This window comes from Oryctolagus cuniculus, chromosome 7 (genome assembly GCF_051225735.1).
Source record: "Oryctolagus cuniculus isolate XC-2025 breed Fujian yellow rabbit chromosome 7, ASM5122573v1, whole genome shotgun sequence".
Taxonomy (NCBI): Eukaryota; Metazoa; Chordata; class Mammalia; order Lagomorpha; family Leporidae; genus Oryctolagus; species Oryctolagus cuniculus.
In genome coordinates, this window is record NC_142873.1 from 139,726,227 (window position 1) to 139,750,142 (window position 23,916).

General features: G+C 50.8%; 1 protein-coding gene across 7 annotated transcripts in view; it reads left to right on the forward strand.

Annotated features, from left to right (window-relative positions):
* The window catches only part of CSMD2 (CUB and Sushi multiple domains 2), a 624,779-nt gene that overhangs the window by 476,801 nt on the left and 124,062 nt on the right, over window positions 1-23,916 (forward strand). For 6 of the 7 annotated variants that reach the window (XM_051832052.3, XM_051832045.3, XM_051832046.3 and 3 more), the window contains 5 exons: window positions 1,693-1,880; window positions 11,663-11,857; window positions 12,716-12,832; window positions 15,584-15,697; window positions 23,126-23,221. In XM_051832052.3, coding sequence (XP_051688012.3) covers window positions 1,693-1,880; window positions 11,663-11,857; window positions 12,716-12,832; window positions 15,584-15,697; window positions 23,126-23,221 — 710 coding nt within the window. The remainder of the gene's footprint in view (window positions 1-1,692; window positions 1,881-11,662; window positions 11,858-12,715; window positions 12,833-15,583; window positions 15,698-23,125; window positions 23,222-23,916) is intronic. The other variant, XM_051832047.3, reaches the window with a different exon arrangement.

The following is a 23,916-nucleotide window of genomic DNA, read 5'->3' on the forward strand; positions in this document are numbered from 1 at the left end:
CACCACCCCATTTCCCATTGTAACATCCTGTCACGGTCACGCCCAGCAGTCAGAGAGAATGAACTACTGATACGTGCAACACTGTGAGGGAGCCCCAAGATATCACCCTATAGGAAAAGAGGACCCCCAAAAGGGGTTTGATGTATGAGTCAATATAGGTGGAACTTTAGGATCAGCTAACGTAGTCTATGGTGAGCAGATCCGATGAGTTGTGGCTTCTAGGTGTTGGCAGGGTGCAGGGAGGGGGCAGTGGGACTTTCTGGACCGGTGGGCGTGTCCTGGGTGGGGCTGTGTGTGTTAACACTGACAGAGCAGATGCTTCAGAGCTGGTCGCTTCGTGGTGCATAATTTATACCTCGACTTAAAAACCGAGAAGCAAGTAGATCTTTTAAGACCCTATCATGGCTGTCTCTTACCTGGAAATAAAAGTCCCCACTTCTGAGTTTCAGCACAAACAATCTGGCCCCCCTGCCTGCCTCTCCAGTCAGCCTCTGCCCCTTCCCGTCCTAGAGCCCGGGCTCCTGCCAGACAGCACCCTATGTGATTGCCAGGTCTCTCTGACTGTCTCACACCTCTGTGCCTTTACCTCTGCCTTCCCAGCAACTTCTTTTTCCCTCCCTGTCCAACCCCCGAGGGGCTTCTCATCCCCTGGGACCCAGCTCAAGCTTGACCCCCTCCACAGAAGCCGTGATTCTCACCGGCCCTGAGAAGTGCAGTGCCCCCCGCCACCTTACGCAGATTTTGTGCTTGCTCGTCTACACAGCCGTCAGCACTCCGTGTAGACTTTGTACTTGCTCGTCTGTGCAGCCCTCACTTCCACAGCACCATCACCTTCTGGGTGGCAGGGGTGGTGTCTGACACGTCCCGTGGCCATGGTGCCTTTCACAGCGCTCGGCGTATCGAGGGTGCTCGGATACAATGCAACAGTGAGGGAAGGGCAGGACGGAAGGCAGGTAGTTCAGAAGGGGCAGCCTCCTGCTTTGTGACCAGGCCTGGGTCACTGCAGAGCCCTTCCCCCAAGCCTTCTGAAAGACCACAGAGGTAGAGCAGAATTGGGAGGCAAGGAAACCTCATCACCCAGCATTAGTGGAGGCCAGTGCGCATCGAGCTGACGCCCCCCACCCTGTCCCTCTGCCAGCCCCACCCTCTCTGTCCTGTGATGTTGGGGCCCCCTCTCTGTGCCATATGTCTTTGCTAAAGAGCATAACAGCCATTTCATTCTCAGCCCAGTGGAGCCTCAGAGCATCCCAGCCTAGGGCTGGGCATGAACAAATTTGCATCAGAAATCTGTTCTCTGCAAGCTTGTTTACTGTTCTGTTTTTCTCATCTTTGCACACTTGACTGGTAGCAGTTGCCTTTGCTGGATACACACACAAGACTGGAAAGGCTGCGGCAGCCATGGTCGACTTAGTAGATACAGCTCAGCAGTTCTCCAAACATGGTTGAATCAGTTCAGCTCCAGATTTTTGGATGCTAACTGTGGCATCTTTCTCCTCTGCCTCTGAGCCTGCCCGGGACATCCCTGGGGCTCCATCCCCTCATTCCCCACCAGTCAGTCTTTAGGGGTTGGGGACCAGTGGCGGGGGGTGGCTTGCCCTCCGGGAGGCCCCATCCTTGGGTTGAGCCAAAGGCCCCAGCACGAGCTTGTATTTGACTTTAGTGGGGTGGGGGTGGGATGTTTTTGTTCCCCAGCTTTAACTTGGAGCCTGGCTATGACTTCCTCCATATCTACGATGGACGGGACTCTCTCAGCCCTCTCATAGGAAGCTTCTACGGCTCCCAGCTCCCAGGCCGCATTGAAAGCAGCAGCAACAGCCTCTTCCTCGCCTTCCGCAGCGATGCATCCGTGAGCAACGCTGGCTTCGTCATCGACTACACAGGTGAGGGCCCAGGTGCCAGAGATCCCTGAGGGCAGGGCCGCCAGACCTGGCAGAGCGGGCAGCATGGTACACTGAGCAGAGCCTTAGGCTGGGCCACGGGGAGCCCACAACAACCCCGGCCCGGTGGCCCTGCAGGTGCCTTGTCTTTCACACTGTGTGAACGGGGCTGGGAGTGGTGGGGACAGCACTCCAGCTGTGGTCTGTTTCTGTTTCCAGACTATTGCGCCTCTCCTCTGCATTCCTCTGAGGACCCTCCTCCTAGCTCTACTTCACTCTCACAGCTTCCTGCTCACTCCCCTGCAGTAATGAGAGTTCTAACATGAGGCTCAACCTTCCTATCCACCGCAAAGCCTCCTGCCATCCTGAGTACCATCGCTGTCACATAGACACCCCACCCAACCCTAGTACACTGCACTTGGACCTCTCTCCCAAGGACACTCTTTGGCCATGCTTGGACATCATGTGGTATACTGGTCATTTCTTAAAAAAAAAAAAAAAAAACCTCATTTATTTATTATTTGAAAGGCAGAGGTATGAGGCAGAGGTGGAGGGAGAGAGAGATATCTTGAGAGATCTTCCATCTGCTGGTTTACTTCCTAAATGGCTTAACCAGCTGCATCACAATGCTTTTTTAAAAAAAAAAAAAAAAAGAAGGGGCTGGCACTGTGGCACAGTAGGTAGGTTAAGCCTCCACTTTCAGTGCCAGCATCCCATATGGATGTTGGTTCCAGTGCCAGCTGCTCCACTTCTGATCCAGCTACCTGCTGATGGCCTGGGAAAGCAGTGGAAGATGGCCCAAGTGCTTAGGCCCCTGTACCCATATGGGAGACCCAGAAGAAGCTCCTGGTTTCTGGCCTCAGATTGGTCCAGGTCTGGCCATTGTGGCTATTTGTGGAGTGAACTAACAGATAATAGATCTTTCTCTGTCTCTCCCTCTTTCTGTCTGTAACTCTGCCTCTCAAATGAATGATCTTTTTTTTAATGTATGTTTATTTATTTATTTATTTGGAAACCAGAGTTACAGAGGGGGAAAGGAGTGAGAGATTTATCATCTGCTGGTTCACTCCCCAAATGACCATAACAGCCAGGGCTGGTGCAGGCCAGAGCCAATAGACAAGAACTCCACCTGAGTCTCCCATGTGGGTTGCAGGGGCCCAAGCACTTGGGCCATCTTCTGCCGCTTTGCCAGGCACACTAGCAGGGAACTGGATCAAAAGCTGAGCCCCAAACCAGTGCCCTGATATGGTTGCCAGCATCACAAGTGGTGGCTTGAACCGCTGTGCCACCACACGGGTCATTTCTGATGCTTCCTGATCATATTTCCTTACCTTTCTTGCTATCTCATTCTCTCACTCCATTACATCTTTGAATTTATTAAGGCAAACTGAACAGTGGAGGGGTCAAAAGCGGGAGTCCACAGCCTTTTTCTTAAAGATAGTAAGGATTTTGGGTTTGCCTATCACAGCCACCCATCTGTGCCATAGTAGTGCCAAAGCAGCTATGGATGACAGCTACGGGAATGGGCTGTGTTCCAAGAAAAATCTGCTTGCAAAACAGATCATGGTTGCTGCCTGGTCGGGAGCATAGCCTGTCAGATTAACTGGATTGAGAGTTCATGTTTATTGTTGAGAAGCTGTGTGACCTTGAACAAGTTATTTAACCTCTCAAAACCTCCATTTCTTCATCTTATCAATGGTGATCGAAAATTTTCTGCCTCAAAGGAACAGAGGTAAAGATCAATGAATGCATGCATCCAAGTCATTGGTACAGTGCTTGGCACAAAGCAGGCATTCTCCAAAGTTCAAATTTTATGAATGGAAGTGAGCAGGTCCAGACTGTGAGCACGCCGCTTTCTTGCTTCTACTCAGTTATTCTCTCTTTGACCTTTTCTTCATCCCTAATTATCCCAGACCCCATTATCCAAATCTTAGCTCCATTTCTTGCTTGATTTGTGGCCCTGGCAAGTTATTATCTCTTCAAACACCATCTACAAAATAGTGGTAATAAAAATTATATTGCAGAAGGTTACATTAAAAGATATTATTTTATAGATATCTAATGCCCACTGAGTATTAAACACTCTACAAACACTCTTGGGGTGATAGATTGTGGTACGGTTACCAAAACCCAAGTTCAGCCAGGCCTTAGCCACCTCTGTACGTGCAGGGGGTTATACTCCCAGTTAAAATTAGCAATTTTCTGGTTTTTGCCCCCCCCCTTGCATAATGTAGGGCCTCAGTGACCCCTGGTACTATCTCACAGGAGTCCTAAATAATCTCAATCATAGGGGCCTGCATTGTGGTATAGTGGGTAAAGCCACCACTTTGCAGTGCCAGCATCCCATATGGGCACCGGTTCGAGTCCCTGCTGCTCCACTTCAGATCCAGCTCTCTGTTATGGCCTGGGAAGGCAGTGAAAAATGGCCCAAGTCCTTGGGCCTCTGCACCCACACAGGAGACCTGGAAGAGGCTCCTGGTTTCTGGATTTGGACTGGTGCAGCTCCGGCCATTGTGGCCACTTGGGGAGGGAACCAGCAGATGGTTCTCAATCTCTCTCTCCCTCCCTCCCTCCCACTCTCTCTGCCTCTGCCTCTCTGTAACTCTGCCTTTCAAATAAATAAATAAATCTTTTTTTAAAAAATCCCAATCATAATAGTAGCAAACTCAGGGTTTGCCCACTGCCCCAAGCATTCTGTTCCCATCCGCCCGTTGAGCTCCCCAGAACTGTCGGTTATCTGCTGTTTCCCAGGCACAGTTCTAGAAGACACTTGGTGCACAAGATAGAGAATGTCATCCTCATGCTTTTCTCACCTCTGGGGTTGACCTGCAGAAGGGATATTCACTCTTCAGTTCCTCAGATACCTGCCATGCAGCCAGCCTCTTACACCCAAACCCTTTCCCACCATGCCTGCGTCAGAACTAATAATGACATGCAGGATCCTGTCTGAGGGCATGACGGAGCAAAGCCTGGGGCCTCCATTGCTCCCCTCACCACCTCCCCTGCTGTGTGCCATCATCACCATTTCTCTTAGCATTCACAGTCGCTTCAGTACCCCCAGGACCCCTGCCCCCAGTGTCTTTCCACTGCACCAACCTTGCACCCCATGTTGAAGCCACACCCAGTAACTGAGGCCAGGTTTCCTAAGTTCTCTGAGCATCAGTGATCTCATCGGGGCAGTGTCTGGGAGGGGTAGTGAGTGGGCACAGTAGCTGGCAGGGTGCCCAGTGTTGGGGGCTTCCTGGCACATATGTCGGCCCACCCTCCTCCATCACATCGCCTTTGTCCTGTGGTTGGTATTGTGTTAGCTGCACGCTTGTTCAGAAGTGAGATAGGTGTGGACCCTCCTGGAGGGGCCAGCCTAGTGGAGTGTTGTGCGTTGTCTTCTCTGTTGATGGAAGATATGACGTGAGAACATAATGTTTTTATGTACACATGTGTGAGTGTGGAGGACCGTGAATGTCTGTGATGTGTGTGTGTCCTGTATGCTTCTCCCATCCATAGCCAGGAATTCAGATGCTCCCACAGGTGGAGACGGGGTCTAATGAGGCCGCACACCCAGAGCGGTCTGCAAACTCAGGATGCGGGCTGGCCTTGTCCCCCCAAAGCCATCCATGCCCATGTCTTCAGAGAAACCCAGGGTGCTGCTAGCACCGAGGGTTTGTGCCTCTGGGGAGCTGTGCCTTTCAGGGTGCTGCTTTGGGCTGTGAGGAGAGCCTTGGAGAGCGCCATCTAGAGAGATGTTTCAGACTCAGGTGAGCCCCGCACAGTGACCACCCTCTGAGGTCAACCCTTCCTCTGACCCGAGGCACTGACAACAGAAGCCTTTCCCACTCCCTGCCAGAGCAGTTTTGTTTCATCTCAGGGAATATTTTCGTTTCAGACCAAAAAACTTACTCTGGTCACCCTCAACATAGAAAGGGGAGAAGGGTAATTATTATAATTTTTTTTAGATTTAATTTATTTGAAAGGCTAAGTCACATATTGAGGGAGAGAGATCTTCTACCTGCTGGTTCACTCCCCAAATGGCCACAATAGCCAGGGCTGGGCCAGGCCGAAGCTGGGAGCCTAGACCTGCATCTGGGTCTCCCAGGTGGGTGCAGGGCCCCAGCACTTGGGCCGTCCTCTGCTGCCTCTCCAAGTGCACTAGCTGCATTGGAAGCAGAGCAACCAGATGCCTGCATCCCAAGTGGCGGCTTAACCCACAGAGTCACAGTGCCGGCCCTGGGAAGGGTAATTGCTTAGAATACTGTAAGAAAAAGAAACCCATTCAAAACAAGCCGAGACCAAAGGAGCACTTGATTATAAGAAGACAACTAACAATCAAACTAACTGGAGCTTAGTAGGGTTCTGTATTTGAACAGTACAGGCCAACATATTCTCTCTAACCTAACACAAAAAGTAAAAAACTCCTAGAATACAAGAGCCCAGGACTGGAGGCCTACACTCCAAGGAGACTGAAGGCTGGGTGGAGGCAGGATTACCTCTCCACTTCGGGACCGCCCCATCCCCTCCTGTTCCTTTCAAGTGTGTGTTGCATCCTGCACTCTGCAGATCAGGTCACCCGCCCAGGACCAGGATGGCTGCCTCACACTTGACTGTGAGTCACTTCCCAGTTTATATTCCAAATCGGAATCCCAAAGGGATCATCAGAGAGGCCAGGCTTCATTCTGGGTCCCCGAGCAGCTCCGCGGAGCTTGGCTTTTGCGTGAGGATTGGAGGCAACATGGGCGTTTTTATCCAGGTGTCCGTTTGGTCACTACAAGCATTGCCCAGTTCTGGGCACTGTTGTGGGGGCTGAGACCCCAGCCTCTGCCTCCGTGGAAGTTCTGTCCTGTGGCAGCCAGACTGGAAGGCGTTTCTCCTCCTACAGGTGTTGGAGACACACCTGATTCTGAGGCAAAGAGAGGTGGGGTTTTAGGTGTCTCTGCTCGGGTGCTCCTGCAAGACAGCTGGGTGTCTTTGTCATTTCCAGGCGGGCCATCTAGGGGAGGGCTCTGAGTGCAGTCCTGTCCCTGTGGACTACTGCTAGACCACTGCCCCGAGGTGCTTTTCACCTGCATGCATCCTTCTGGCCAGCTATGCATTGGAAGGAAACGACAGTGGCAGAGAGGATCCTATTGGCTAAAAATGAGTCCCAGAGATTGATTGTCTTCCTCTGGCTGTGAAGTCAGCAAAGTGAGTGCAGCAGGGGACCCCGTGTTCCTGACTCCCAGCAGGTGTCCTAGGAAGGGGCAGGCTGGATGTCCATGCACCTGTGGGAGAACATTCATTTATTCATTCACTTGCTCACTCCCTCAACAAATGCTTGGGGTTCCTACTCTGTTCTGTACCCTATGCTGGACACCAGGGATATAGCGGTGAACGAGGGGGGCCATATCTCTCCCTTAATGTTCTGAAAGGTGAGTGAGGGAAACAGATCACAGATAAGGGGGCAAACAAGAAGTAGGACAGGTAGGAAGTTAGGAAAGAACAGGGCAGGTTACTGCGAGAAAGAAAATCAGGGTGCTCGCCACAGAATGGTGGCTGGTGATGGCCTCGCCAGGCAGGGGCTGTTTGGACAGGACCCTGAAGGTTGACCAGAAAGCCCTCTGTGCTGGAGTGGGGGTCATGGGGGTTATCAGGGGGAAGAGTCTGAAATAACTCCAGAAAGGCCAAGGCGAATCCACAGTCTTTCAGGCCCTTGGAAGTGTGACGGAAAACTCCAACCAGATTCCCATCCTTGCTCCTACCTCTACCCCACCTCTGGCCACTGCTGTTCAAAATGAGAATATATTCACTTCTGTCCACTTAAAAAGTCACCCGTGTTTGCTGGAAAGATTCAAACGATACAGAAGTACGTCAGATGTACTCTAAAAACTTAACCATTCTGCCCATGTTACCACGCCTGATGCGCTGCTCTCAATGATTTGTTCTCTTGTTCCAGAGATGTGGCATAAATACAAAGGCATGGAAATTCCATGCCAGGGTCAGCAAACGTCTTCTGAGGAGGGCAGAGAGTAAATCTCCCGCTCCAGATGCTGTGGGTTGCCCTGCTCAGCCACAGATAAGGTGCAGGCAAATGGGCGTGGCTACCGCCCAATAAAGCTTTATTTATGAAACCTGGGGGCTGCAGCTGGCTGGTGATCTGCACGAGATCACAACATAGAGACTAATCTGTGTTCTGATTGATTTTTACTCAACAACAAATCTTCCCATATCGGTATTCACAAACCCTAGTGCTCCCATCTGTGCTGGCTCCCGAAATGCCTGCAACAGTCAACAGCTGGGAGCCAGGTCTCCCACGTGGGTGGCCAAGACCCACCACGTGAGCTACCATCTGCTGCCTTCCAGGGTGTGCATCAGCAGGAAGATGAAATCAGGAGCCAGAGCCAGGACTTGAACCTCCGGGGCCTCCAATATGGGACCCCTCAACCGCCGAGCCAAATGCCTGCCCTATGGCCTGTCCTTCTTAAAAGCTGCCTGTATTTCAGGGGACAGCTCTCCTCCCAACTTTTCAACCAGTTCCTTGGCTTGTTGTTTCCAGTTTTCTCTATTACAAGACTAGGAAACGGGCCTCATCTGTTAGGAGCTGGTTCTTTTCGTTTCCCCTGTTGGAGGCCTGGGTTGTAGTTATTATTACCATCGTGATGCTTTGGTCATTTAGCTTTATCATGCACAGGCGAGCTCTGGTTTGGCAGCCATAGGGCCCGATTTTGGTCTTAATGCTACCTCTTAATAGCTGGATGTCTTGGAAAAGTCATTTAGCATCTCTGATCACCACGTTTCTCATCTATCTCCTGAGCGTGAGCAGCCTCGGCCCTGCCTGCTGAAGAGCTATTGTGAGACGCAAGCGAGGTAACAAATGGGAAAGTGCTTTGAAAATTACGAAACGATATTCCTGTGCAAGGGGCCACCCTCGTTACCATTATCCTTGTCATTATTATGAACGTGACAGGTAATGTCTGGAGTGAGGTGCTGTCATCCTCTGAGAGGGGAGTAAATACACAATGGAGTCGGTGGCTGGAATCCTGGATGCCCTTGTTGATTTTCCAAGCCTCGTAGTGTTCAGCCAAACGATTCAGCAGCCGTTTATTAAACCTCTATTCTGCGCCAGATGAGACCAGCCCTGTGCTGTGCTGCTTGCTGGCGCTCTTGAAGAGTGCATGATAGGCTGTGAACTCCAGGAGCTCAGAACCCACTGGAAAGAAACATGCACCCAGTGACTGGGAAAAGGAAAAGAGAATCTTGACAGAGAAAAGGCAAAATTCAAGAAACCTGCCCCAAGAGGGCCTGGAGTTGGTCAGGGAAGGGGAGAGAGGAGATTCTGACGTCAGGAAAGGTGCAGGGCAGCCATGGCCAGTTAGTGTCCGCTGCCACTGCAAGTTACCCCAAGACTTGGCTGCTCGAGCAAGGTAGGAGTGGGTTCTACCTCCAGTGAAAGAAATCTAGAGATTGGCACACGCTGCTTGCTGATGGAGTGCCAGCACCCGGGTGCCTTTTTGTCTCTCTGTCCTACTGTGCTGCCCCTCAGATCCCATCCTCAAGGTTACCCTCAATCCATGGTGGTGACCGGGGTGTGGCCATCAGGTCCTAGACTGCAGGGAGGGGGCAGGGAGGGGGCAGGGCCGGCCAGCATTCCCTCTGCTGGGTCACCTTTAATACTACTTATAGAATGGCTGCCAGGCACTGGCATACAGAAGTGAGCAAAGCTGAAAAGCTGCACTCCTGGCGCCTACATTCCAGTGAAGGGAGATAGAAAGACATAAGGTATATAGGTGGTAGGTGGGAGTACGAATCGCAATGGGGAGAAATAAAGCAGGGAGTGGTGGCGGGCAGCCTTGGGGAACTGGGAATATCTGCTGCAATGGAGCATTGAGCTAAGAGAGGAAGCCGTGCACAGGAGGTGGGGACGCTGCATGCATGGAGGCCCATGTGGTTGGAGCACGGGCGGCAAGGGGACCCCAGGAGTCGAGGCCACAGAGGGGATGCTTGGGCCACGCTGCAGGGCCTTGTGTGCCTGTAAGGATGCGGTCCTTTCCTTTGAGACAGGAGGCTGTTGGATTGCTTCCAGCAGACCTGATCTAACTTGTGCATGCTGCTCTTTGGCCAGACCTGGCCACCCAAGAGGTTGGGAAATGTAGAATTTAGCTGACACTTTGAAGCTCTAAATTGAATCTGGGTTCCGTTATTTAAGGGTGGCGGGGGCGTGGGGGATGAATATGGAGCACCACAACTAGCTGTGTGAACTTGGCCCCACATGACTGAATTGCTATGAAATTCAGATAAGATTGGGTTCACTTTAATTGATGAAAAGGACAGATAAATGTCAGACATGGTGACAGGTCCTTGAATCTCTGAGATTCACCTCTAGGTCACCCAACGGCCATTTGTATTCTGGCCAGAGCCACAAGGCTTAGGTAGAGGACGGAGCTGATGCAGGGGTCAGGGAGATGCACCCCAGGGCACCTGGAGAAAGTCTTGAGAGGTCCTCTACTGGGAGAGGGCCCACGTCTACACTCTCCTGGGTCTCAGGGCCATCGTGCACCCACGACCCCTCCCCTCAGCTGTGGCTGAACACTTGGGGAGCAGGACAGACTTGATGCGCTCGTGGACTCTGAGTCCCATCCTGTCAGTCAATAAGTTGATTGACAGCTGAGTGACAGCCTCAAGCAGCAGCTGCCTCCCGTATAAAGAATCTGAAAGTGTACCTAGGTGACAGCAAGAGCCCTCAACAGAGTACCTTCCACACCAATCATCCCTGAGCTCTGATCCCTTCTGTTCCGGCCTCTTCTTGCCTTGCTCTGCCCTTTGAATTTTTGAGTCCTTCTGAAGAGCTCTCTACACCTCTGCAGGAGCCCCCATCTCTGGGCCTCTCTGGGGCACCCCAGAATGTAGCCTCAAGCATTCTGATCAAAAACCAGTACTCAGTTGCCCCTCCCTGGGACTGACTGGCCTCAACCGTGTTGGCCTCTGCCCAGCCCTGATGTCAGGCCTCTTGACCATCCATGGTCTGAGCACAGGGGACCAAGGAAAGGTGGTGATGGATAGAAGGGAACAGCAGCTGACAAGGGGGCTGTGGTGGAACCCCCCGAGTCTCAGGCCTCCTGTCCTCCATCAAGTTCAGGTCTAATTGTGAAGACATAAGGCGGGGGTCATTATCTCAGTGGGAAAATGCTGCTGGTGAAATAAACTCGCAATCACCCAATTCCCTATGCAGAGCCCTGGGGATCTGTCCTGGGGACCTCAACTCCAGCTGAGAGTGGGGTTTCCTAACTTCAGGTGTGGGTTCCCATGCACTCAGAAGTACCTGTGAGGGGTGGACAGGATGGACATGATGGGGCCTGCCCAGCAGGTGCAGCCTCCCCTCCCCAGCCTGCAGCATGGTGGAAGCAGAACAAAAGAGAAAGACTGTTCTCCAAAAGCCAGCTGCAGACACAGAGCCCGGGCAGCCTGCCATGCAGGGTTAGGGGAGGCCTCGGTGGAGCACAGGGTGGACTGTGCCTGCCTGGCCTTGACCGTGGTAACCTGCCCGTGGCTGGGATGTGGTCCAGAGACCATGGGCTCCTAGCAGGTAGAACAGCACCTGTTCCTCAGTGGGGCGATGAGAGAGGAGAATTTGACCTCTCCAATGTGATTCCTGACTCTGGATTTCCAACCCAGCGTAGAGATGCTCTTGGGCCCGAGTCCCCACACCCTCTGTGGCCAATTAAAATCAGGGTCTCCTCCTGGGTGCTGAAACACAGGCGGAGGCCACGCACGAGCCTCCCACGTTCACAAATGGGCTTGTTGTTCTTGTTTTCCAGAAAACCCGCGAGAATCATGTTTTGATCCTGGTTCCATCAAGAACGGCACACGAGTGGGGTCTGACCTGAAGCTGGGCTCCTCCATCACCTACTACTGCCATGGGGGCTATGAAGTCGAGGGCTCCTCCACGCTGAGCTGTGTCCTGGGGCCCGACGGGAAGCCTGTGTGGAACAATCCCCGGCCAGTGTGCACAGGTGGCGTGAGCCCAGCCAGGGCTAGGGAAAGGGAAAACAGGGCACCATCCGCAGAGGAAGGCCTGGCAAGCCTGGGTTTGCTGTGCCTGAGGGTGGCTGAGGTACCTTTCGGCATCCTTACCCCCATGGGTCAGAGTCTCATGTCCTCAGCAGAGCCTCCCCCCGATGCCACACCTGGGACAAGGGAGCATCAAGGGAGCCCCCAGGCTTATTCTTGGGCCCCGGGGAGAATTACTGAAAGCTCAGACATGGACAGGTAAGGGCAGAGGAATGGGCTGGCTGCAGGTAGGTTAAGCTTAGGATGAGAACATAGAGAAGCCGAAAGGCCCCGTGGACAAGGTGAGAGGCTGGCTACTGGGGCCTACCCATTGTGGAAATTGGGTGGCAGGAAAGGAACAGAAGGTGGCAGGAACAGCAGCTGACAAGGGGGCTGTGGTATGGGCTGGCAGCTCCCCCAGGGCGTGGTCTGGGGAAGGAAGCTGGAACTTCCTGCTCATGCAGACACCACTCGCCTGGGTGCACATGCCCACCACAGGGGCACAGCCTCTTCCTCAGCCCACAGGCTCCCCCAGATCACCTTCAAGGAGTGATGCCAGTGTTGACGGACAGAGGGCAAGGGCTGGTGCTTGCCCAGGGGGCTCTGGATGGCATGGGGTGGATTTCAGGCCATGTGCCAGGGCCAGCGAGGATGTCCTTGGACAGGGCAGGGCAGTGTCCTCAGCACCACCCCCTCCTCCATGCCGGCAGCCGCCCACCTCAGGGCAACCCCACCAGAGCCAGAAGCTAGGGACAGAAGACAGGATGGACAGCTGCTGAGGCCCATGAGGTCACGTGGGCTTTCTCTGGTTTCTCTTTCAGCCCCCTGTGGGGGACAGTATGTGGGCTCGGATGGAGTGGTCCTGTCCCCCAACTATCCCCAGAACTACACCAGCGGACAGATCTGCTTGTATTTTGTCACTGTGCCCAAGGACTATGGTACGGCTTGGTTGGTTTGGTTTGGTTTGTATGTTTTATGAATCCTTCCACCTCATTCCAAAATGGGAAACACCTGAGGCCCTTCTCAGTTCTCCAGTTGCCCAGTGTGAACAAACAGACAGGACACCTGAGTCTGGATGCCCTGGCATGGGCTGACACAGAGCAAAGAAGGCACCCGTGAGACCAGCTGCACCCCAGAGCTGATGGGGGGAGCTGGCTGGGACTGGAGGAGGCAGGGGGCACCGGAGGGCCACCCAGCACAGCCCAAGTCTCTTGGGAACCCTGGTGGGTATCCAAGGAGCAGGCAAGAAGAAGGGAATGGGAGGGACGTGCAGGTGACGGAGAGCAGGAGCCCCTCCAAGAACTGAGCCTGGCCCAGCAGCTACAGGTGGAACAAGCAGGAAAGGGGTGAGGAGCGGGTCATGGCCCTGGGCAGACAGAAACCTCCAGTTTCCAAGAGATGCAGGCAGAAAGTCGCAGGCATGTCACCAGGTGGTGGTGGGACCCTGCCAACCAGGGGATGCTCAGGAAGATCCTGAAGAACAAGCAGGCAATGGGCCTGGCCGCCATCCCTGGGTCTCCTCCATGTGGGAAGACTCGCAGGTATTTCTCAACACCGGTGACAGTGGCTTTGGCAGAGTCCTGACCGTCCAGGAGAGCTGCCTAAGATGGGATGGTGCAAGCTATTCACTAAGCATTAGGTCAGCGCCTCCCAGTGCCATCACTATGCAGGGGCTTGGGACCACAGAAGGGAGAGACATGTTCCTTGCCCTCTGTGAACTCAGCCATGGCCCCAGGCGTCCCAGCACAGGCTCCTGCCCAGCCCCTGCACACTTACTTGCAGGTGCACATGCTCCCAGCAGCCACTGGGGCAGGAGCGTAGACCTGCAGGACCATGGACAGGAGAGCCCTAGACAATTGTCCAATCTAGTCTGCTTCCCAGAGCACAGTCCTCACTTAGCAGGCATGCTGGAATTCCCCCAGTGATGAGGAGCTCAGGCCTTCGCAAGCAGCCAATGCCAAAGCTGCTCAGTGTCGTTGGCCTGGCATCCACCTGTGTAGAGCTGGGTCTGAGAATGGCAATGATCTGGCACAAGACTCCCCCAGGCCCGGGCCCAGGGGCAGCTGTATCCTCACCTTCCCAGGGGTCTTCCTTGGATTCCTAACCTAAAGTCTCCTGCCCTGTCCTACTTCCCCATTACCACCAAAACTTCACACTAAAATTACATTGTTTCTCTATTTGCTGAAGTGTCTGTTTGGGTTTGGATTTTTGTTTTGTTTTTCCTGTCTCCTCCCCCTGGAATGGACACTGCCTGTTCATCACTACAGGGGAGAGCAGAGAGAGGCCCCTGCTACCAGCCCTAACTCAGTGCCCATTTTCAGGATACAGCAAGGTACCCTTCCTCCTGCTCCATGATCTGACAGCCAAGATCCTCCTACTCTACTCCCATTGCTTCTCTCAACATTGCACACACTTTGTAGCCTGAGTCCCTCTCTGCCCCAACACACATGTGTGTACCCAGGCAGAACCCACACAACATACACACGACACTGTGCATGCACACGGCACTCATGTGCACAGTACATAAGCAGACACAATGCGTACAACACATACAATATGCACAACAGATGAGAGACACAGCATACAACACACAGACAACAGATACAGTATACATGTGGAACACAGGTACATGCACGCACAGATGACACACGTGCATACAACACACACATAGCACATGGAATGCACACACGTGCACATGTAGGCAACACACACAACATGTACGATGCGCAAATCTGACTTCCTGCTTGCTCAAAGCTCTGAGTCCCAATTGAGAGTCCTCCACCCTGGCTCCTGTCCTTGAGGCATCAGGTTGCCTGGGAGTGAAGCAGGGGCTGGCGGGCAGCTGTGACAGCTGTGCCGCTGGTGGCCCAGCAGCAACCCAGGCCCCTCCAGCAGTGAAGAGCAGGGAGGGGAGGGCTGAGGACAGCCCCTGAAGTCCACAGCTGCTGGCCTGAATGCCCAGCAAGCAGCAAGGCGCACAGGCCTTATCTGATGAGGACCTCGGAGGGTTCCGGCCACCAGCTCTGCAGCCCCCTTCACACTAGCAGGTTGCCCTTGGGTAACACTGCTGACCTGTGAGCCTCCATCTCTTTGTCTCCAAAATAGGGATAAAAATCTGGAAGACTCATGGTCTGAGATGATGGCCCTGGTAGACATGATACCTGCCCCGTGGGCTCTGGCAGAGGGCACTGGGGTGGAGCGGTTGCCTGTCCCATGGACAGCTGCTGCTTGCCTGGGAGCAGGATGCTACTCTTCACCCTCCTGCCTTTCAGTTGTGGGGGGTCTTGTGCTGAGGGGCTGCCCTGGTCTGCTGGATCTTTGAAGAACAGTAAGGGAGAATGGGGGTCCTGAGATGGTATGGAAAAAGGGGGTGTCCCCAAAAGCCCCTCCACTGCCCAGACAGCTGTTGTGGCTGCTGTCTGGGAGAGGACAAGGTTAGCTCCATGCCTTCCTCACCGGCCTGACCTTGGGGAGCATCCTTGACCTTGTCTTGCCCTTGGTGAAGAAGGCCAGCCTGTGGCCTAATCCAGCTCCCTAGGCACCTGTGCCCCAGGTCTGGCAGTTGTGCCGGTCAGCCAGGCAAAAGGGCACCTGTGAGCCAACAAGCTCCTCCGGGTTGCCCTCCTCCGGGCCTGGGGCCCCGACCCGGGCCCTGTCCTCGAGGTCTGCACACTGTGTCTCCTCCGCAGTGGTGTTCGGCCAGTTTGCCTTCTTCCACACCGCCCTCAACGACGTAGTGGAGGTGCACGACGGCCACAGCCAGCACGCCCGGCTCCTCAGCTCGCTCTCCGGCTCCCACACAGGTACCAGGGCCCAGCCAGTGGTGAGGGTGGAGGGCTGAGGCTGTCACGGGCAGGCTGCAAAGGCCAGGGGCCCCGTGAGCACTACATGGCCACAGGCAGAACTACACGGCTTCCCGCCCTGCTCTCTGGACTGCAGGAGCTGCCCACCCCGGAGTGTCTAGACTGCCTTCAGTCTCCTGTGGGTTTGTATTCAGACCACACAGCTTTTTCCTAATTACCACCATATTGCATTTTCATTGTAGACATCTCGGGGCACAACAGAATACTCGTACAGAGAGTTAAAATAAAAACCGCCCTGGAAGAGCCGCTGATAAGATGTAGTGTCATTCCTTCCAGTCTTTACATCTACTCGACTTAATCTTTCATGTATTTTATTGCATAAAACAATATACATATTTGTATTGAAATATTTGCTGTGAGCTTTTCTCTGCTGTATTTTCCCTCTATAATAGGATTTTTAAATGCTGCATAGTAGTCTCTCAGTTATTTAAGATTTATGCAATGAATTCCTCATTATGGAGCATTTTTATTCTTTCTAATTTTTCCCTCTTATGCATAGTAATTCAGTGCATGATACATATATCTTTATGTGCAATCTCTGACCTTAGACTAACTAGAAGTAGAATTACCAAGTTAGAGGATTTGTGAGATCATTAGGACTTTTTATACAGATTGCCAAACCCCCCTGAGAAAGATCTTGCTACTGTGTTCACCCACGATGAGTCAGAGGGCCTGCTTTTTCTCACAAAAGCAGGTAATTAAAAAAAACAAAGGCATCATCAGTTTGAAAGTGCAAATGGCATCTCATTTTCCAATTTGCCTTTTTTATTACGAGTTAGGGGGTAACCTTTTTGTAATGTGTTTATTGGCCCACGCGTTTCTTGTTTGTGAATTGGTGTTGATTTTTCTATTAGCACTTATTTTCTTATTTATGGAGTGGAGCGCCGTATAATTATAAGCTGTATATATTATACATGCTGAAAACCTTTTATCAAGATTATATGCTATAAAAAGCCTGCCCCTCCACTTTGGCACTTGCCATTTAATTTTCTTCAGGGCATGTTTTAATGTTAGAAAATTTAAATTTCCCATGATATCAAATCTATCTCTGTTTTCTTTTATAGTTTTCTCCTTTGCTTTTAGTATAGATCAAATAAATATTCCTCTGTGCTTTCTTTTACTTTTTTTTTCACTTCATTGTTTTGTTTTAATACCTTTGGTATTTATTTGGATGTGTTATTTGATATAGAGAATTGAACCATATTCTTTCAAATTCATCAGTGGTCCAATGAGAATGCCAGCATACGTGAATGGCAGATTGACATATACAAGGGTGCTTCAAAAAGTTGGTGGAAATGGAATTAAAAGAGAAGCTTATTGTGGTGCAAAAAAAATTAGAAATCCATATACATGAGGGATATTCAACAACATCATGGAAAATGTGTATGATGGGGAAAAATGCATGGATTTCAAAATTCTTTTTTTTTTTTTTTTTATTTGACAGGTAGAGTTAGACAGTGAGAGAGAGAGACAGAGAGAAAGGTCTTCCTTACATTGGTTCACCACCCCCAAATGGCCACTATGGCCGGCGCTACGCCGATCCAAAGGCAGGAGCCAGGTGCTTCTCCTGGTCTCCCATGAGGGTGCAGGGCCCAAGCACTTGGGCCATCCTCCACTGCCTTCCCAGGCCACAGCAGAGAGCTGGCCTGGAAGAGGAGCAGCCGGGACTAGAATCCGGAGCCCATATGGGATGCCGACGCTGCAGGCAGAGGATTAGCCAAGTGAGCCACAGCGCCAGCCCCAGGATTTCAAAATTCGTAACAGCAAAATAAACTCCATTTTCCATGAATATTTTGAAGTCTCCTTAAACCTGCCTTTTGCGAAGTTAAGCGTTGGTGTGTCTGCTTTGTACCCATTTCCTCTGAGTGCCTGCTTCGCCTTGTATCATCTTTAATCACTGCACCTCTATTGAGGTGTTCACTTTTGTAACCCTTTCAATGCATGGCACCATCAGTGCCCATAACAGCCCTTCCCTTTTTTTCCTGAATGTTTTATTTGCTGTTCCCATTTACTTTAGCCTCCTAATAAAATTTAAAAGTACCTTGTCAAGTTTTAAAACATTGCATCAAAATGTTGACTTCAATTTTGTAAAACTTACAAATTAAACTGGGGAGAGCTCACATCTTTATGATGTCATCCCTTCTTCTATCCAGGAACATAATGCATCTCTCTATTTATTGATCATTGTAACGTTTGGAAAGTTGCTATAATTTTCATTTAAACAGTGTTTTGTTGTTTTTGTTGTTGTTCATTTTAACCCTAGATATTTCCTGGAGATTTTGGTTGTTTTTGTAGCTGCTGCCGATGGGCCTTTTATAGCCCCTGTTGTCTTTTCTGTTTTTATTGTCGTGTGGTTGCAGAATGGGTTCTGTGGCATCTCTCTGCCTTGGGAACTGCATGTGGTCCTACTAGTGACCAAGGACTGTTTTTTTAAATCTCTGACTATCTGGGGAGAGCTTGTGTCCTCTGTGGGTAGAGAGGTGAAAAGGGTCGGACTCCGGCTCTGCCATCACGCCAGCTGGGCTGGACTCTCCATCTCAGCTCGCCCACTGCTGAGTGACTCCTGGCACAGCGCCCACTCTCTCGGAGCTACAGAGTCCTCCTCTGAAATGCACAGAGTGAAAGTTCTGCCTCCCAGAGTTCTCTTTAGGAGTAAAGGAGCTTACAATAACTAGTATCTCGGACTTAATTTCATTTTTCAAATCCACTCTATCAGTGATCTAAACCAAATGATTTTTCAATGCCACCACCCCATACATTCCCAATCAAGATGTGTAGGATCAGAATGTCCCAAGTTCTCAAAAATCTCTCAGTAGACAGGTGCATGAAGTGGTATATGTATAGAGATATATAAGTGTAAGTATATGTATAGGTAGACAGGTGTAAATACAGAGCTTACAAATTTGGATATTGACATAGATACAGGTATAGATATATACAAGCAGAAATACAAGATGGATGGATGGGTGGGTGGATGGAAGGATGGACAGATAGATAGCCATAAGTATAGATACAGATGTGTAAGTATAGATACAGGACCCACAGGTAAAAAGAGAGAGAGAGAGATGTATGCACAATGTTCATAGAAAATGCATAGTATAAAGAAAAAAAACTAACCATGGGCTTTAATTTTCTTGAACTAAAACAAATTTATCTTTTAACTCCATTTTTGACAAGCTTTTGGAGGTACCTTCATATATTTAGGACCTATAGATAAAAATATAGGTATCAATATAGACGTACAAGACCTATAGAAATAGAGAAAAGGAGAGAAAGAGAGAGTGAGAGTTGCAAGTACAGGGTACTTCTAAAGCATTACAGAAAATGGAAAGAAAAGATAAGTTTATTTTTGTGCAAAAAAAGTTTGAAATCCATGCATACAAGGTGTCTTCAAGAAGTTCTTAAAAATATGTATTATGAAAGGATTCCCAGGTTTTTTGATACCAAAAGAAGCTTATCTTTTAGTTCCATCACCCACGAATCTTTGGAAGGCCCCACAAAGGAAACATTTGGTGATTGAGGGCAATGGACTCAGGTTCCCTCATTCTGCCTTTGGAGAAGCTCTGCCGTGGGCCAGGCTGCTGCTGGGGGCACTGTCCCTGTCCCTGTCCCTGAGCTGTGCTGGGCTTTAAACAAAACTGAGGACCACGACCCACCAGTCTCCACTTCATCTTCCATGTTCCAGTTCTGCTCGGGAATGTCGTGTCCAAGCAGCTCACCGGACAACTGAGCTACTCTGTCGTCTTCTCTTGTTACTGACGGTTTTCCTGCCTGCACTGGCCTGACCTGTCTTCCCTCATTTTCCCCCAGACCTTTTCTGTTGAGAGGAGGCTTACTTGTTTTACTCGTCTGATATCGGTCACCTCGTTTCGGTCTGTGCCTGCCTTGCCCTTGTTTTGATTTTGCTTTCTCACATCCCCATTCACGCCTGACCCGTCTCTAAAGCTCCAGGTTTTCCTTGGTGTCTCTGGACTTTGTTCTGCTAGTATTGCTAGCGATTACTGCTAAGTTATGGACTTCTTCTCCGAGAACAAGTTTTGACATTTCCAGCTCACGTGTTCCCTCACTGATAAGAGCTGTCACATGAACCGCTCTCCTGATTGTGTGGGTCCCCGCCAGTTCTTGATTTCCTCCTGTCCCCACTTCTCTTTCGGCAGGGCTGATGGCTGCAGTGCTCCCTGTCATCTTGCATGTATGGGATGTGTTCCTTGTGCTGTATCACGTGAATGACAACTTGACTGCACACCAGGTTGGGGGCCACACACTCCATGGGTCAGTGCCCCAGCGATGGCTCCATTCTATTCCAATCTTCAGTATTACAAATCAGGGTCCAGCCTGATTCACTGACCTTGCATGGGAGCCGTGCTTCTCTGTGCATGGGGCCTTCTTACTTTTTCTTCCTTTTCAAACTTGAGACACATGCTTGGGTGTGTTATGATGGAAGGAGGCCCCTTTGCACTAACTGGATCTGGCATGTGGCACACTCCTTCCATCTGAATCTCAAGACTTAGCAAAGGAAGCTCCTCTCTTAGGGGCAGCTCCTCTCTTAAGTTGTTTTTCTTCTTCAGTTTCTCTGTCTTTGCTCTCTGCCATTTCTTTTTTTTTTAACTTTTATTTAATGAACATAAATTTCCAAAGTACAGCTTATGGGTTACAATGGCTTCTCCCCCATAACGTCCCTCCCACCCGCAACCCTCCCCTTTCCCACTCCCTCTCCGCTTCCATTCACATCATGATTCATTTTCGATTCTCTTTATATACAGAAGATCAGTTTAGCATACGTTAAGTAAAGATTTCAACAGTTTGCTCCCACACAGAAACATAAAGTGAAAAATACTGTTTGAGTACTAGTTATAGCATTAAATCTCAATGTACAGCACACTAAGGACAGAGATCCTACATGAGGAGTAAGTGCACAGTGACTCCTGTTGTTGACTTAACAAATTGACACTCCTGTTTATGGCATCAGTAATCACCTCAGGCTCTTGTCATGAGCTGCCAAGGCTATGGAAGTCCCCTGAGTTCACTGACTCTGATCATATCTAGACAAGGCCATGGTCAAAGTGGAAGTTCTCTCCTCCCTTCAGAGAAAGGTACCTCCTTCTTTGATGACCTGTTCTTTCCACTGGGATCTCACTCGCGGAGATCTTTCATTTAGTTTTTTTTTTTTTTTTTCCCGGAGTGTCTTGGTGTCTTGGCTTTCCATGCCTGAAATACTCTCATGGGCTTTTCAGCTGGATCCGCATGCCTTAAGGGCTGATTCTGAGGCCAGAGTGCTGTTTAGGATATCTGCCATTCTACGGGTCTGCTGTGTATCTCACTTCCCATGTTGGATCATTCTCTCCCTTTTTTATTCTATCAGCTAGTATTTGCAGACACTATTCTTGATTATGTGACCCCTTTGGTTATTAGTCCTATCATTATGATCAATTGTGAACAGAACTTGATCACTAGGACTAGTGAGATGGCATTGGTACATGCCACCTTGATGGGATTGAATTGGAATCCCCTGGTATGTTTCTAACTCTACCGTTTGAGGTAAGTCAGCTTGAGCATGTCCCGAATTGCACATCTCTTCCCTCTCTTATTCCCACTCTTACATTTAACAGTGATCACTTTTCAGTTAAGCTTCAGCACTTAAGAAGAATTGTGTATTGATTATAGTATTCAACCAAAAGTATTAAGTAGAACAAACAAAAAAAAATACTAAGAGGGATAACATATTAAGCTGCTCATCAACAGTCAGGGTGAGGGCCGATCAAGTCACCGTTTCTCATAGTCTGCCATTTCTGACATATGGCTTTTGGATTTTTTTCCGTCTCTCCTCCATGTCTCCTGTCATTTCTCTGATAATTTTCATCTCTTCATTCTTTCCCTGTGGATTCTGGGAGAATGGCCCCCAAATTCCTCTTCCTGTCACTGTTCAGTTCCTGCGGACTCCAGCTGCTGGTGCCAGCATCTCACCTCCTTGTGCCTTCACCGGCCACCGGTCCTGCCTCCGGCACGTCTCCTCCTGTCACCTCACCGATGCAATGCTCGGCTTAACCTTGTGACAACCATGGCTGAGGATCTTCTGAGATTTTTGCCTGTTCTTTGTTGTACCTCCCATAAAAACGTTTGCTTTGACTTCTCAGAGAAGTCTCCCCTTAAAGTCCAGAAATCTTCCCTTGAGTCCAGCGATTTTCCTCTGTGCTTTCCTGTGCTTGTGTCCAGGACCGAAGCCTCTGCGGGCTCTGTGACCAGTCCCTGGGGCACTGACCCACTTCTCTGAGGACGGAGGAGGGGAGGTTGGGAGGGCTGAGCTCTGCTCTGCTCATGTCCATCTCCAGAAGGAGCTGAGATGGCGGTGATGAAGACAAGTGGTCTTCATGACTTCTTGTTTTGAGTCGGGAGCCAGAGGTTAGCTGGGGCAACAACTCCTGGCTGGGCCCAGTCATCTGGGCCACGTGTAATGTTAGCTTGCCATGCAGCAGTCTCTCTGCTCCTCGTGGGCATTCTGGAGGCACTGCTGGGCCTCCCTGTGGTGCCCACTCTGCTGCAGCCCGGTTCCCGGTTATCACTGCTTCCCCTCTCCAGGCGTGGTCAGCAGCCATTCTCAGGGGTCCCTGTGTGTGCAGAGGGGCAGCATGATGACAAGCAGCCCTGAGCATCAGGGCTTCACCAGCTCGGTTGGGCGCTGTCTTTCCCCTCAGCCACCCTCACCCATGGCATGCAGCAGCCACACCTCCGCCTTGTGCTGCAGAGGCCGGCAGCTTCCACGGCTCCCCGTGCCACTGTGTGTCATCAGTTGGGTGACAGCACATCCTGGCTTGCCTGGGACAGCCCCCCCCCCCAGGTCCACTTGATTGTCCCAACATAGCTATTATGCCCTTTCACTCTCAATAATGTCCTAATATAAACGTCCTTCAAGAAGCTTGCGGAAAATGCAATTACAAGATAAAAAACATGTATATTGATGTGAGAAATTTTGGACACCCACGCACAGCATCATCTTTTTTTCTAAGATGTATTCATTTGTTTGAAAAAAGGAGTTTCAGAGAAGCAGAGAGAGAGAGAGAGAGAGAGAGAGAGATCTTCCATCCACTGGTTTATTCCCCAAATGGCTACAACAGCTGGGACTTGAACTGGCACCCCTGTGGGATGCTGTCACTACAGGCGGTGGCTTTATCCGCTATGCCACAGCCCCAGCCCCACACAGTATCTTCTAACACACATTGTCCGTGAATTTTGTGTGTGCAGTAAAACTGTGAGGTCTTGTTTCCGGAAGGCCTGGATGTGGGAGGAGCTGCTGTGTGGGGTGTGGCAGCCCCTCCTTCGTGGCCAGGACCGTGACTGTCCTCCTCTCCTCCTTGTCCCTTACCTCGGCAGGTGAGTCGCTGCCCTTGGCTACCTCCAATCAAGTGCTCATCAAGTTCAGTGCCAAAGGCCAAGTACCAGCCAGAGGCTTCCACTTTGTCTACCAAGGTATGTGGCACGTTGGGTCCCAAAGTAGTCATGGAGGGAACAGGTGCCTTTGACCCTAGTCTGAGCCTCTTCCTCTGTGTTTGGGGACAATTGCTGGTTTGTGAGGCGCATCCCTGAAATTCAGTTGAATTTAGTCTGTTCCCTTAGCCAATAGACATTTCTTAGACCAAGCTCTGTGGAATGAGCAAGGAAACCAGACCCAGGGAATCAGTCTCCGCCCCCACACCCACCCTTCCATGTTCCAGTGGAGCCCAGATGGCCTTGGAGTGAGCAGCCCAGGCCTCTTACCGGGACTGTCTCCCCTGGAAGCTTTGTTTGGTCTACGAGGTGCAGAAAAAGTGTAGGTCAAGGAAGGGGTCCAGCATCCGATGGGCGTGGATTTGAACTCCAGCCCCACCACTTTCCAGCTGGGCCCTGCTGCTCCACGTCCTGGAGCCCCAGTTTTCCCACCTGTAAGATGGGGGATGGGGAGTAATAGCACCACACCGACAGGATTAAAAGAGAATGCGCAGAGTACCTGGTAGCAAGCAGGTCATGAGCCTGTGTTGCCATCCTTACTGGCCCAGAAAGGCGATGTCTTAGTGCTCCTGGTGTCCAGGTGCAGGCCCCAACCTCCAGGGGTCCAGAGGACATCCATCTTCATGGAGCCCAGGTTCCAAGCACAGTCCTGTTCATTCTACTCTGCCCAGGGTGGA